Source organism: Coregonus clupeaformis, chromosome 12 (assembly GCF_020615455.1).
Source record: "Coregonus clupeaformis isolate EN_2021a chromosome 12, ASM2061545v1, whole genome shotgun sequence".
Classification (NCBI taxonomy): domain Eukaryota; kingdom Metazoa; phylum Chordata; class Actinopteri; order Salmoniformes; family Salmonidae; genus Coregonus; species Coregonus clupeaformis.
Window position 1 is genome coordinate 56,865,918 of NC_059203.1, and position 13,586 is coordinate 56,879,503.

At 43.3% G+C, this 13,586-nt stretch overlaps 1 protein-coding gene across 7 annotated transcripts in view; it reads left to right on the forward strand.

The window, feature by feature from the left end:
* The window catches only part of LOC123492070 (chromodomain-helicase-DNA-binding protein 6-like), a 123,427-nt gene that overhangs the window by 66,457 nt on the left and 43,384 nt on the right, over positions 1-13,586 (forward strand). For all 7 annotated transcript variants that reach the window (XM_045223990.1, XM_045223985.1, XM_045223989.1 and 4 more), the window contains exons 8-14: positions 162-279; positions 580-666; positions 848-982; positions 1,227-1,348; positions 5,270-5,513; positions 11,840-12,016; positions 12,425-12,568. In XM_045223990.1, coding sequence (XP_045079925.1) covers positions 162-279; positions 580-666; positions 848-982; positions 1,227-1,348; positions 5,270-5,513; positions 11,840-12,016; positions 12,425-12,568 — 1,027 coding nt within the window. The remainder of the gene's footprint in view (positions 1-161; positions 280-579; positions 667-847; positions 983-1,226; positions 1,349-5,269; positions 5,514-11,839; positions 12,017-12,424; positions 12,569-13,586) is intronic.

A 13,586-nucleotide genomic window follows, 5' to 3' on the forward strand; every position in this document is an offset into this window, starting at 1 on the left:
ACTCTGCTTGAGATGCTTGGATAAACACTCAAGATTGATACTGTGTAGTGCTTTTGCATCCTTTTGTCTAATTACTCTTATTTCAATAAAGTTAAAGGCCAATGTATCCCCTTTTCCTCTTGAATATTTTTATTGAACCATCCTTCCACTTTTGCTCACAGCTCCTATCTGCATTGTAAATGGGCGACATTGGAGGAGTTGGAGAAGGACCCTCGCATCCACCAAAAAATCAAGCGCTTCAGGACTAAGCAGGCCCAAATTAAGCACATATTCGTTGAGGTGAAGCTAGTCTTATCTTACGTTCTTCTGAGATAATATGATTTTATGTATATGAAAATGAAAATGAAAATGTCAAATGAAAATGTACTGTATGGCTACGCTTTGACAGTGGATTTTATTTGTAGTGGTGTACATTTGTACTTGGCATCAAACAAATATGTACACCAATACAAATAAAAAAACACTGTCCCAGCGTAGCCATTCAATACATTTTCATATGACATAAAAAACCACATTTATAGCTACGTAAGGTATCACATGAAATTGATTATATTGATTGAAGTCTACTCCTCCATGTAGCCGAATGAAGACCTCTTTAACCCTGACTACATAGAAGTGGACCGAGTTCTGGAGGTGGCCATCACTACAGACACAGAGACAGGAGAGGTGAGACAGGGAAAGCCAGTTACTCACCACAAGTGAGGGGCGTGTGTGTGTTTGGGAACGTGTGCTTCAGTCAGTGCATCTGACTGGCTAATTCTGGATCTATGTGTGTTTGACTGACTCATTGACTGTCACTATATCTTGCTGTGTGTGTGTGCGCGTGCGTGCATGTGTGTGTTTACAGGAGGTGACACACTACCTGGTTAAGTGGTGCTCCCTGTCCTATGAGGAGGCTACATGGGAGCTTCAGGAAGACGTGGACCCGGTAAAGATTCGGGAGTTCGAGGATATCAAGAGAATCCCTGAATTCAAATTTGTGGTGAGTGGGAAAGAGAAACTCCTTCCCCTGTAATTTACAACACACAGGAATGTGTCTGAATTGTGTGTTCTGTTGTTGATGAGTAGCTTTTGAGGTGTCAATGTGTGTGATTGTGAGTTGGTAAGGTATTCTGTGCATTTCTGTGTGCTTGCGCAGTGCGTGTACCTGTCCAGTCGACCTCAATGTGTGTGTAATGCTGTTATTTGAGATTGCCAATCCCTGTGTGTGTGTGTACTCTGAGCAGGAAAGACCTCAGCCAGACAAGTGGCAGAAGCTGGACAGGTCCAAAGACTATCGAAGTGGGAACCAGCTGAGAGAGTACCAGCTGGAGGGCATGAACTGGCTGCTCTTCAACTGGTACAACAGGTAGGAAACCTGCCGCTCCTCCTCCCCCAAATCTATACATAGTCCCCCCCATGTATAGTAGACTTACTGCCTTACTGCTCAGGTAGTAATCCACCACTAAACACTTATTGTAGATAAACAATCTGATGGGTGAGGTACAGTAATGTTCCTGAATATGTTTTTCTAAGGTTTTGATCAGTAACCATGGTCAAATACTGTCGATTTGGGGCCAGATAGCACTGCATTTTGCTTTGTGCTTGTGTTTCCCAATAGGTAATGTAGTTTTGTTTTGACTGTTGTCATTTGGTTTATTCTGATTTGATTGGATGTTCTGGTCCTGAGGCTTCAGTGTTTTCGTAGAACAGGTTTGTGAACTCAGCCCCAGGACCAGCTGGATAAGGGGACTTTGCTCAGCTCTTGGTATTGTAGGGCTTAGTAATGATATGAGAGTGGATCACTGTATTTTTTAAAATAATTTTTGGGTATTGGCCTAAATCTACCCTGCATGCATTGGTTGTAGTTTTGCTCTGGACATGTAGGAGAATCTTACAGAACTCTACATGCAGGATTTAAATGGGGAGATTGTCCCATTGGGCGAAATATTGTTTTGCAAGTGGACCCCACAACTCGCTGCCATAAAGTGCAATTGGTTCAATGACACATTCAATTTGTTTTAGCCAAATTTGTATAGGTATTTCAGTTTGGATTCATTTTTAATGCTGTAGAATGCCCTGCATGATTTCTCTCTGTTCATTCACCTCATTTAGGTGTCCAGTTGAGCTTATTTTAAACCTAAGTAATTGTAGTGTGTGCAATACTCTATATATTTTGTACCAATTGAGAACTTTGGTCTAATTCCCTGAGATCTGGATCGTCTCTGGAAAATCATTATTTTTGTTTTTTGGGGGTTTACTGCCCAGGCCCAGGTCTGGCAGTACTGCTCTAGCAGGTCCAGTCTCTGCTGTAGGCCATGTGCTGTGGGTGACAGCAGGCACAGGTCATCTGCGAAGAGCAGGCATTTAACCTCTGAACTGTGGAGACTAACACCATGGGCTGAGGATTTTTCTAGAATAGTGTCCAATTCGTTTATGTAAATATTGAAGAGCGCGGGGCTCAGATTGCAACCCTGTCAAAGACCCCGCCCCTGGTTAAATAATTATGTTATTTTCTTGCCAATTGTGATGCTGCACGTATTGCCAGTATACATTGACTTAATTATGTCATGTTTTACCCCCTACACCACTTTCAATGACTTTGTAGAACAGTCCTGTATGCCAAATAGAATCAAATGGTTTTTGGAAGTCGATAAAGAAAGTGTATATTTTGGAATTATTTTGGTGGACGTGTTTATTGGTCGTGCAATGTTTTGGTATAAATCCAATTAGGCTTTTACTCACTACATTGTGCTTATTAACCTCTTCAAGCGTGAGATCCAAATATATCTAACGGTCGCCCCAGCCTGAGTTTTTTTTTTTTTTTTTTTATGCGCATGATGTCAGAATGCACTCACTGTTCCAAAATGTGATTGTTACGCAACAGGACAGTTGACCCGCGCTGCCCTCAAATCAAGACACATGCTGCCTGCTAATTATCTGTAGGCTATATGTGACCAACCGCCTTGATTCGGTCTTATGTAGCAAAATCCAGAGTGTTGGTGACTGTAACTGTGCTGCTGGCAACAATTTAATTATTCTGCGCTCAGGCATACTCAGACTGAATTTACGAACGCACCCGAAATGGTTACTTGCATAGTAGTCTTTTTTTAAGACATGTAGCTGGCTAGATAGGTAAACAATGAAACTAGCTAGGTAAGCAAAGTGTCAAAGTCAAACCCTACACGTAACGTTAGCTAGCGAGCCAGCCAGCTAATGTTAGCTAGCTAGCTAAACAATGAACCATAATCCCAACTGCATGAATCTGCAGGTAGCTAACCAACCAGGTTCAATATTAGCAAGCAAATGGCTCTGAGATACGAATAATAAGAGCATACACGTAACGTTAGCTAGCGAGCCAGCCAGATAACGTTAGCTAGATAGCTAACAGTACACTTTAACTTGAAATGAAACCACTTTCTGCCAAAATTAGAAAATGTAGCTAGCTAGATTATTTTACCCGTATACATCATGCATGATTGACGCGTCTCCCTGTCACGGATGCCATGGTTTCCCTTAGTTTGAAGATGTAATCTGGAGACAGGTGTTTTCTCCATCTCGTTAGCTATCATACTCTAATTCCACAGATTTCAAAACTCGATCCTCCAGAAAGTGGAGAGCAACACTTATGCAGCTCCAATACACGATACGTTTAAAAAAGCTGTGTTAGACAGGATTACCTACACATACTGACCAGTTCAAATAGACAAAGCGTGCTATATGGCAGACCAATCCTCTCTGCTCTCTCGACATGTCCAGCCCACTCATTATCTCAGTCAATCATAACTACTGGCTCGTAATTTAACAATTGTATTCATATTTACAGATGCCATACAAGTTTGTTATTAAGGCACATGAAAGTTCACATGTTCCAGAAGGCATTTGTGCCAGAAAACTAATTTTGATTAAATTTTTTTTAAAAAAGTTTACGTTCAAATGGCTTTCCTGTGAGGTAGTGACCCGCGACATATGTCTAGTTTACTAAACGAGTCACATATTTCAACTTGTCAATTTGAAATTATTTTCTAACAGTTTGAATTGAGGTGTGTTCCGCCTCCTCAGTAATTCACATAGAATGTAGGCCATTTCACTGTTGCGGACAATTTATGTTTGAGACTTTACTGAACCGTACAAAATTCTCTCTTCGATGAGAGCCCAAGCACCTCCCCAGTGTTACCCCAGATCAAGTATGCAGACATTTGCACAGTCTAGCACTAACTTTTTCCCCCTGGCACATTTCCTGGCTGGTGCTCGCATTGCCTTCATTGTTGTTTTCCTTACGAATTTTGGACGTGTGTGTTCCTCTCAAAGTAAGTGCCTTATTTTCTGTATATCGTGTTGTCGTTTCTATTGTAGTATACCATATGTATGTATGTAGCATAATGTATTTACTGTTTTATTTACATGCTTTCAAGTACTGGTGAGAAATCATGCATTCCGATTCATGCATAGATTGTAATGGACACATATGATGTGTGTAAAATACTTTCTTGAATGTTGAAATTTAGAACGCTTACATTTATAATACTACAGAAGTTCATACAAATGCCTCTGTAATTGTTAGGTTCACTCACTCAATCACACTGTCTCTCTCTTTCATTCACTCACGCTGACTCTCACTCACTCTCTCACATGCACTTTGACTCTCACACACACACACACACCAGATCAAAAACCCAAAACATATGTTAACACATGGTGAATAGCACATGCTGCAAAAGCACGTGGTGCTTTTTTGGACAGTTATCATCCTAGATAGACTACTAACACATATTGAAATCAGGCATGATCAAAAGGGTAGATCAGGTGTTCAAAGGAACTATCGTGACAGTTTAACATGTAATCTGTCAAGTCTGAGATGGAGGGGATGAAATCTTCTGGTGCGGTGGTGGATTAACTTTGCACTGCCAACCTGTGAAATAGTTGCATCCAAAACATCATTAGATACCTCCATGACATGTTGTCATTCAGTGCATCTGTGCAGCTTGTATTGTATACAGGTGGGCTTCTTGGGAAGGTGCTGGGGAATGGCTTTGGCAGAGGCTTTTTGACGGTTGGTACTTATCTGTTACTTCAGTTCAGTACAGATTTGAAAATCTCAGCCCCCAAAATCAAACCGAGTTGGCTGGCCAGCACACGTGAGATTTGGTTCTAGGTTCGGAGATTATCTCTACTCTCCCTCAGCAGGCCACTATGATTAAGGTCACCCCCTCCCACCCCTTTTTGTTTTCTTTGATGAAAATATTTTTGTGAGTTTGACACCACAGTTTTCCCACCTCTTCCCGTACAGGAAGAACTGCATCCTGGCTGACGAGATGGGCCTGGGGAAGACCATCCAGTCCATCACCTTCCTCTTCGAGATGTTCTCCATGGGCCTGCGGGGACCCTTCCTCATCATCGCCCCCCTTTCCACCATCACCAACTGGGAGAGGGAGTTCCGCACCTGGACGGAGATCAACGTCATCGTCTACCACGGCAGCCAGATCAGCCGCCAGATGATCCACCAGTATGAGATGTACCACAAGGACCAGCAGGTGATCCAACATGGTCTGTGTGTGTGTGTGTGTGTGTGTGTGTGTGCGTGCGACAGTAGGCAGCTGTGAGATGTATCACAAGGCCCAGCAGGTGAGACAATGGTGCGTGCATGTGTGGGGTGTGAGACAGTATGTTGGGCAGATGCAGTGTGTGCATGCATACTAAAATGCAAAGGTTCCTGAAGTGAGCCATTGTATGTGAATGTATGAAATTGCACCACTGTGTATGTACAGTGGGGAGAACAAGTATTTGATACACTGCCGATTTTGCAGGTTTTCCTACTTACAAAGCGTGTAGAGGTCTGTCATTTTTATCATAGGTACACTTCAACTGTGAGAGACGGAATCTAAAAAAAAATCCAGAAAATCACATTGTATGATTTTTAAGTAATTAATTTGCATTTTATTGCATGACATAAGTATTTGATACATCAGAAAAGCAGAACTTAATATTTGGTACAGAAACCTTTGTTTGCAATTTCAGAGATCATACATTTCCTGTAGGTCTTGACCAGGTTTGCACACACTGCAGCAGGGATTTTGGCCCACCCCTCCATACAGACCTTCTCCAGATCCTTCAGGTTTCCGGGCTGTCGCTGGGCAATACGGACTTTCAGCTCCCTCCAAAGATGTTCTATTGGGTTCAGGTCTCGAGACTGGCTAGACCACTCCAGGACCTTGAGATGCTTCTTACGGAGCCACTCCTTAGTTGCCCTGGCTAGGTGTTTCGGGTCGTTGTCATGCTGGAAGACCCAGCCACGACCCATCTTCAATGCTCTTACTGAGGGAAGGAGGTTGTTGGCCAAGATCTCGCGATACATGGCCCCATCCATCCTCCCCTCAATACGGTGCAGTCGTTCTGTCCCCTTTGCAGAAAAGCATCCCCAAAGAATGATGTTTCCACCTCCATGCTTCACGTTTGGGATGGTGTTCTTGGGGTTGTACTCATCCTTCTTCTTCCTCCAAACACGGCGAGTGGAGTTTAGACCAAAGAGCTCTATTTTTGTCTCATGAGAGCACATGACCTTCTCCCATTCCTCCTCTGGATCATCCAGATGGTCATTGGCAAACTTCAGACGGGCCTGGACATGCGCTGGCTTGAGCAGGGGGACCTTGCGTGCGCTGCAGGATTTTAATCCATGACGGCGTAGTGTGTTACTAATGGTTTTCTTTGAGACTGTGGTCCCAGCTCTCTTCAGGTCATTGACCAGGTCCTGCCGTGTAGTTCTGGGCTGATCCCTCACCTTCCTCATGATCATTGATGCCCCACGAGGTGAGATCTTGCATGGAGCCCCAGACCGAGGGTGATTGACCGTCATCTTGAACTCCTTCCATTTTCTAATAATTGCGCCAACAGTTGTTGCCTTCCCACCAAGCTGCTTGCCTATTGTCCTGTAGCCCATCCCAGCCTTGTGCAGGTCTACAATTTTATCCCTGATGTCCTTACACAGCTCTCTGGTCTTGTGGAGAGGTTGGAGTCTGTTTGATTGAGTGTGTGTACAGGTGTCTTTTATACAGGTAACGAGTTCAAACCGGTGCAGTTAATACAGGTAATGAGTGGAGAACAGGAGGGCTTCTTAAAGAAAAACTAACAGGTCTGTGAGAGCCGGAATTCTTACTGGTTGGTAGGTGATCAAATACTTATGTCATGCAATAAAATGCAAATTAATTACTTAAAAATCACACAATGTGATTTACAACATCCCAAATCAAATTTTATTGGTCACATACACGTGTTTAGCAGAAGTTATTGCGGGTGTAGCGAAATGCTTGTGTTTCTAGCTCTGACTGTGCAGTACTATCTAACAATTTCACAACATATACCCAATACACACAAATCTAAGTAAAGCAATGGAATTAAGAATATATGAATAAATATATGGACGAGCAATGTCAGAGCGGCATAAACTAATATATAGTAGAATAGTATACAGTAGAATACAGTATATACATATGAGATGAGTAATGCAGGATATGTAAACATTAAAGTGACTAGTGTTCCATTTATTAAAGTGGCCAGTGATTTCTATTCTTTGTATATAGGCAGCAGCCTCTAACGTGCTAGTGAATGCTATTTAACAGTCTGATGGCCTTGAGATAGCTGTTTTTCAGTCTCTCGGTCCCAGCTTTGATGCACCTGTACTGACCTCATTTTACATTTACATTTTAGTCATTTAGCAGACTCTCTTATCCAGAGCGACTTACAGTTAGTGAGTGCATACATATATATTTTTTTATACTGCCCCCCCGTAGGAATCGAACCCACAACCCTGGCGTTGCAAACACCATGCTCTACCAACTGAGCTACACCTCGCCTTCTGGATCAGCAGGGTGAACAGGCAGTGTGGTTGTTGTCCTTGATTATCTTTTTGGCCTTCCTATGACATGGGTGCTGTAGGTGTCCTGGAGTGCTGGTAGTTTGCACCAAGTGATGCGTTGGGCAAACCGCACCACCCTCTGGAGAGTCCTGCGGTTGCAGGTGGTCCAGTTGCCGTACCAGGCGGTGATACAGCCCGACAGGATGCTCACAATTGTGCATCTGTAAAGGTTTGTGAGGGTTTTAGGTGCCAAGCCACATTTCTTAAGCCTCCTGAGGTTGAAGAGGCGCTGTTCAGCCTTCACCACACTGTCTGTGTGGGTGGACATTTCAGTTTGTCAGTGATATGTACGCCGAGGAACTTGAAGCTTTCCACCTTCTCCACTGCTGTCCCGTCGATGTGGATAAAAGGGTGCTCCCTCTGCTGTTTCCTGAAGTCCACGATCATCTCCTTTGTTTGGTTGATGTTGAGTGAGAGGTTATTTTCCTGGCACCACACTCCCAGAGCCCTCACCTTCTCCCTGTAGGCTTACTCATCATTGTTGGTAATCAAGCCTACTACTTTTGTGTCGTCTGCAAACTTGATGATTTAGGAGGAGGCGTGCTTGGCCACGCAGTCATGGGTTAACAGGGAGTACAGGAGGGGGCTGAGCACGCACCCTTGTGGGGCCCCAGTGTTGAAGATCAGCGAAGTGGAGGTGTTGTTTCCTACCTTCACCACCTGGGGGTGGCCCGTCAGGAAGTCCAGGACCCAATTGCACAGGGCGGGGTTCAGACCCAGGGCCTCCACACAGCATGATGCTCCCACCACCATGCTTTACCGTAGGGATGGTGCCAGGTTTCATCCAGACGTGACGCTTGACATCAGGCCAAAGAGTTCAATCTTGGTTTCATCAGACCAAAGAATCTTGTTTCTCATGGTCTGAGAGTCCTTTAGGTGCCTTTTGGCAAACTCCAAGCGGGCTGTCATGTGCCTTTTACTGAGGAGTGGCTTCCGTCTGGCCACTCTACCATAATGGCCTGATTGGTGGAATGCTGCAGAGATGGTTGTCCTTCTGGAAGGATCTCCCATGTCCACAGAGGAACTCTGGAGCTCTATCAGTGACCATCGGGTTCTTGGTCACCTCCCTGACCATGGCCCTTCTCCCCCGATTGCTCTAGGAAGGGTCTTGGTGGTTCCAAACTTCTTCCATTTAAGAATGATGGAGGCCATTGTGTTCTTGGGGACCTTCAATGCTGCAGACATGTTTTGGTACCCTTCCCCAGATCTGTGCCTCGGCACAATCCTGTCTCGGAGCTCTACGGACAATTCCTTCGACGTGATGGCTTGGTATTTGCTCTGACATGCACTGTCAGCTGTGGGACCTTATATAGATAGGTGTGTGCCTTTCCAAATCATGTACAATCAAATGAATTTACCACAAGTGGACTCCAAGTTGTAGAAACATCTCAAGGATGATCAATGGAAACAGGAGGTACCTGAGCTCAATTTCGAGTCTCATAGCAAACGGTCTGAATATTTATGCAATAAAACCTGTTTTCGCTTTGTTATTATGGGGTATTGTGTGTAGATTGATGAAGGGGGGGAAAAACTATTTAATCAATTTTAGAATAAGGCTGTAACGAAAACAAAATGTGGAAAATGACTGAATACTTTCCTAATTCACTGTACTTCTATTAATTTTTTAAAACTGGTACAGGGACCTTCAGACTAGTCGTATGTGGTTTGTGGGCATCCTAGAGCAAAACAACCAACATGTACGTGTTCGTGAGAGTCTCTCCTTTACTCATATTAGTGTGTAGCCCAAACTGATCGGACACTACAGACAGAAGTTGACAGATCGGCTGTACCGTCTTCAGACGAATTCCAAGATGCTTGTGGGGTTCGTAGAGCAAAACGGAGACACCATCGTGTTTGTGAGAGTCTCATCTTTGGTTTGTGGGCCAAAATGTTAGGACACTAAATACGTTTTCGTGAGAAAACCGATTTTCGGGATGTGTCATGGTCTGACAAACACCGTTCTAGCTCTGCCACCTTTTACCGCAGATGTGGAAGTGCGGCATTGGCTGATGCGGTGGATTGAGATGCATCCAATGCAACAACAAAAAACATCTCTAGCTTAAACTGACAGATTTTTATGGATTTTTTTTATTATGCTAAGTAGATTTACGCTGGGCCACGGAAATCGACTCTAGGGGGTTAAACCCAGACTTGAACCACACACCCTCTCCACCGAATAGCAGTCAGGGGAAGCAAAATATTGATTGCTTTGCAACGCTCACAGTTAGCCACTGATTCCTTCCAAACCATCCATCCAAACCACTCATTCGTCTTGTTGTGTAATGTTAATTTCCAATGGCCGATGAGCACCGATACATTTGATCTATATTTTCTCTTCATATGCTAGCTAAGATTTTGAAGTATGATATTGACATGATCAGTACAATCAAAGCTACAGTAGATATAATGTGATTTGACGTCATTTTATCTGTGTCCAATGACCTTGAGCCTTCTTGGACGGGCACTTCTACTGTAAATCTATGGCAGCACCCAAAGGGGCTTGAACTGCCTTGCTCTCCCTGTAGATTCCGCGGTGATGTAGTGTCCCCATGAGTGACAGAACACTGAGCCAATCACGGCGCAACTAGAGAAGATTACCAACGCCTACGCTCTGTGCTTTCGCTGGCTGCCCCGCCACCACAGAAAGCACTGAGCTAGGCTGAAACACCTGCTTTTTGGAGCTGCCTTACTCAAGAAAGAGACCATGTTTGTATGCGGCTTTATAATTTTTTTCTTCTACATTGTTTGTAATGGCCCGTCCCTTAAAAGGGCAACTGAAAAATTCTCACCTAATGATTGTGCTTGATTGAGCATGGATCACTCCTAAAAACCTTTATTCATTAACTTTAATTCATTTCTTATCATTTAAACACTCAAATACTTTAATTGTTCTCCTAAATATATTTGTGTGCTTCATTTCTACTTGTACTCCTTGTAAAAAAATGTCAGCGTAGAGCCCTGAACTATAATAAATAAGCCATATCACTCCGCCTTTTGTGGCAGGTTAGGCATTTTGTTGATTCTTGATGTTCAGTTGTAGAACTGTTTCTGTTTTTACTATTGTATCTAAATGATTTATTTTAACATACATTGGTTAAAAGAAGCAGGTCACAAAAATGAAATGAAATTAAGAAATGACTTCTTACTAGTAATACATGTATTGTTTTAGAAAAACGAAGCATGTTCATCCGTATTAGTTTTTTGGGGTTGTAATTATGGCGCAAAATATTTTGGCTGGTAAAGAATCCTGAGTGGCTGGGAGATTTTAAAAATCTACCTGCCACAGTGGCTGGAGGACCAAAAAGTTAATTTCCCACCCTTATTAGAGAGCGCAGTGGAACCTTGCTACTAGTATCTCGAGAAATGTGTTTCCGTGGTACTGACAATATCTGCACTTCATGCTTCTCGAGTGCTTTTAAGGAACTCATGTTGAGGAGGTAGTCTCAAGGTAAGGTGTTTTGAAGTAATGGAAGAGAGCTTTAATGGATGCGTAATGCCCCTGACCCACTTCCAGCTCAGGCCCGAATAAATGTTACCTGAATGTTTTGCTGCAGTAAAGGGGACACACAGAGTGCCGTGTGGCAGCAAGCACAATTGCAGGTTTGATTATTGTCTTCTAACGTTACAAGATGGATCAACTTCACAGAAGAACGCCTGGCATTATGGAATGCACATCAGGGAAAATGAATATTACGCATTTTGATATTTGATCAGAGAGGACCGCAATGTGTTGCCACTGCAATTCTCTTGATTTTACCATGGTAGGATTACACTTATTTAGGACCAGAACTGTACTTACATCTGCCCTCATTGCGGACAAATTCACAGCATTCATCAAAGTGTTTAAATAATTGCTCTAAAAAAGTGTTTAAGAAGTGTTAAAGCATTCTCAATTCCTTTTTTCCCCCAATATTTCCTTTTCTTCCACCTTTCTTTCTCTGTATATAGGGAAACATAGTGTTGGGAGGGTACAAGTTCCACGGGGTGATCACCACCTTTGAGATGATCATGGCCGACTGCCCGGAGCTGAAGAAGATCCACTGGCGCTGCGTGATCATCGACGAGGCCCACCGCCTCAAGAACCGCAATTGTAAACTCCTGGAGGGCCTCAAGCTCATGAACCTGGTGAGGGGGGTAGCTAGCTAACTCTCTTGACCGTCTGCATTGTTCTTTGTAGTCAATTCAGTGCAGCACCAGCCAAGGCTAATAGTAGCATGGATGCCCTCCCTTGGCCCCGTGTAGCTCAGTTGGTAGATCATGGCGCTTGCAACGCCAGGGTTGTGGGTTCGTTTCCCACGGGGCGCCAGTATGAAAAAAATAAAAAATGTATGCACTCACTAACTGTAAGTCGCTCTGGATAAGAGCGTCTGTTAAATGACTAAAATGTAAATGTCAAATGTCAAGAGGGAAGTACAGCAGAAAAATCAAATTGAAATCAGCCAGACTAACGAGTGGGATCGCTGAGTTGGATGATACATACCAAGTTGTCTTTGAGTATCATGAAAAAAAAACTATAAACCCTAACCCCTGTAGGAACACAAGGTCCTCCTGACAGGCACCCCCCTGCAGAACTCCGTGGAGGAGCTCTTCAGTCTGCTCAACTTCCTGGAGCCCCTACAGTTCCCCTCAGAGAGCCTCTTCCTGGAGGAGTTTGGAGATCTGAAGACTGAGGAACAGGTGATTTTCTCGGGGGTACCCTTTTTAGAGTTGAACAAATCTGGGAAAAAGTGGGAAACTTTCCTTTGGAATTAATGGGAATTTACAGGAATGTATAGGAAACTTGCCATGTGAAAATACAGGAATCTATGGGAATGTTGATTCTTCCTTATACAGTTGAAGTCGGAAGTTTACATACACTTAGGTTCGAGTCATTAAAACTCATTTTTCAAGCACTCCACAAATGTATTTTTAACAAACTATAGTTTTGGCAAGTCGGTTAGTACATCTACTTTGTGCATGACACAAGTAATTTTTCCAACAATTGTTTACAGATTATTTCACTTGTAATTCACTGTATCACAATTCCAGTGGGTCAGAAGTTTACATACACTAAGTTGAATGTGCCTTTAAACAGCTTGGAAAATTCCAGAAAATGTGTCATGACTTTAGAAGCTTCTGATAGGCTAATTGACATAATTTGAGTCAATTGGAGGTGTACCTGTGGATGTATTTCAAGGCCTACCTTCAAACTCAGTGCCTCTATGCTTGACATCATGGGAAAATCAAAAGAAATCAGCCAAGACCTCAGAAAAAAAATGGTTCATCCTTGGGAGCAATTTCCAAACGCCTGAAGGTACCACGTTCATCTGTACAAACAATAGTACGCAAGTATAAACACCATGGGACCACGCAGCCGTCATACGGCTCAGGAAGGAGACACGTTCTGTCTCCTAGAGATGAACGTACTTTGGTGCGAAAAGTGCAAATCAATCCAAGAACAACAGCAAAGGACCTTGTGAAGATGCTGGAGGAAACGGGTACAAAAGTATCTATATCCACAGTAAAACGAGTCCTATATCGACAACCTGAAAGGCCTCTCAGAAAGGAAGAAGCCACTGCTCCAAAACCGCCATAAAAAAGCCAGACTACGGTTTGCAACTGCACATGGGGACAAAGATTGTACTTTTTTGAGAAATGTCCTCTGGTCTGATGAAACAAAAATAGAACTGTTTGGCCATAATGACCATCATTATGT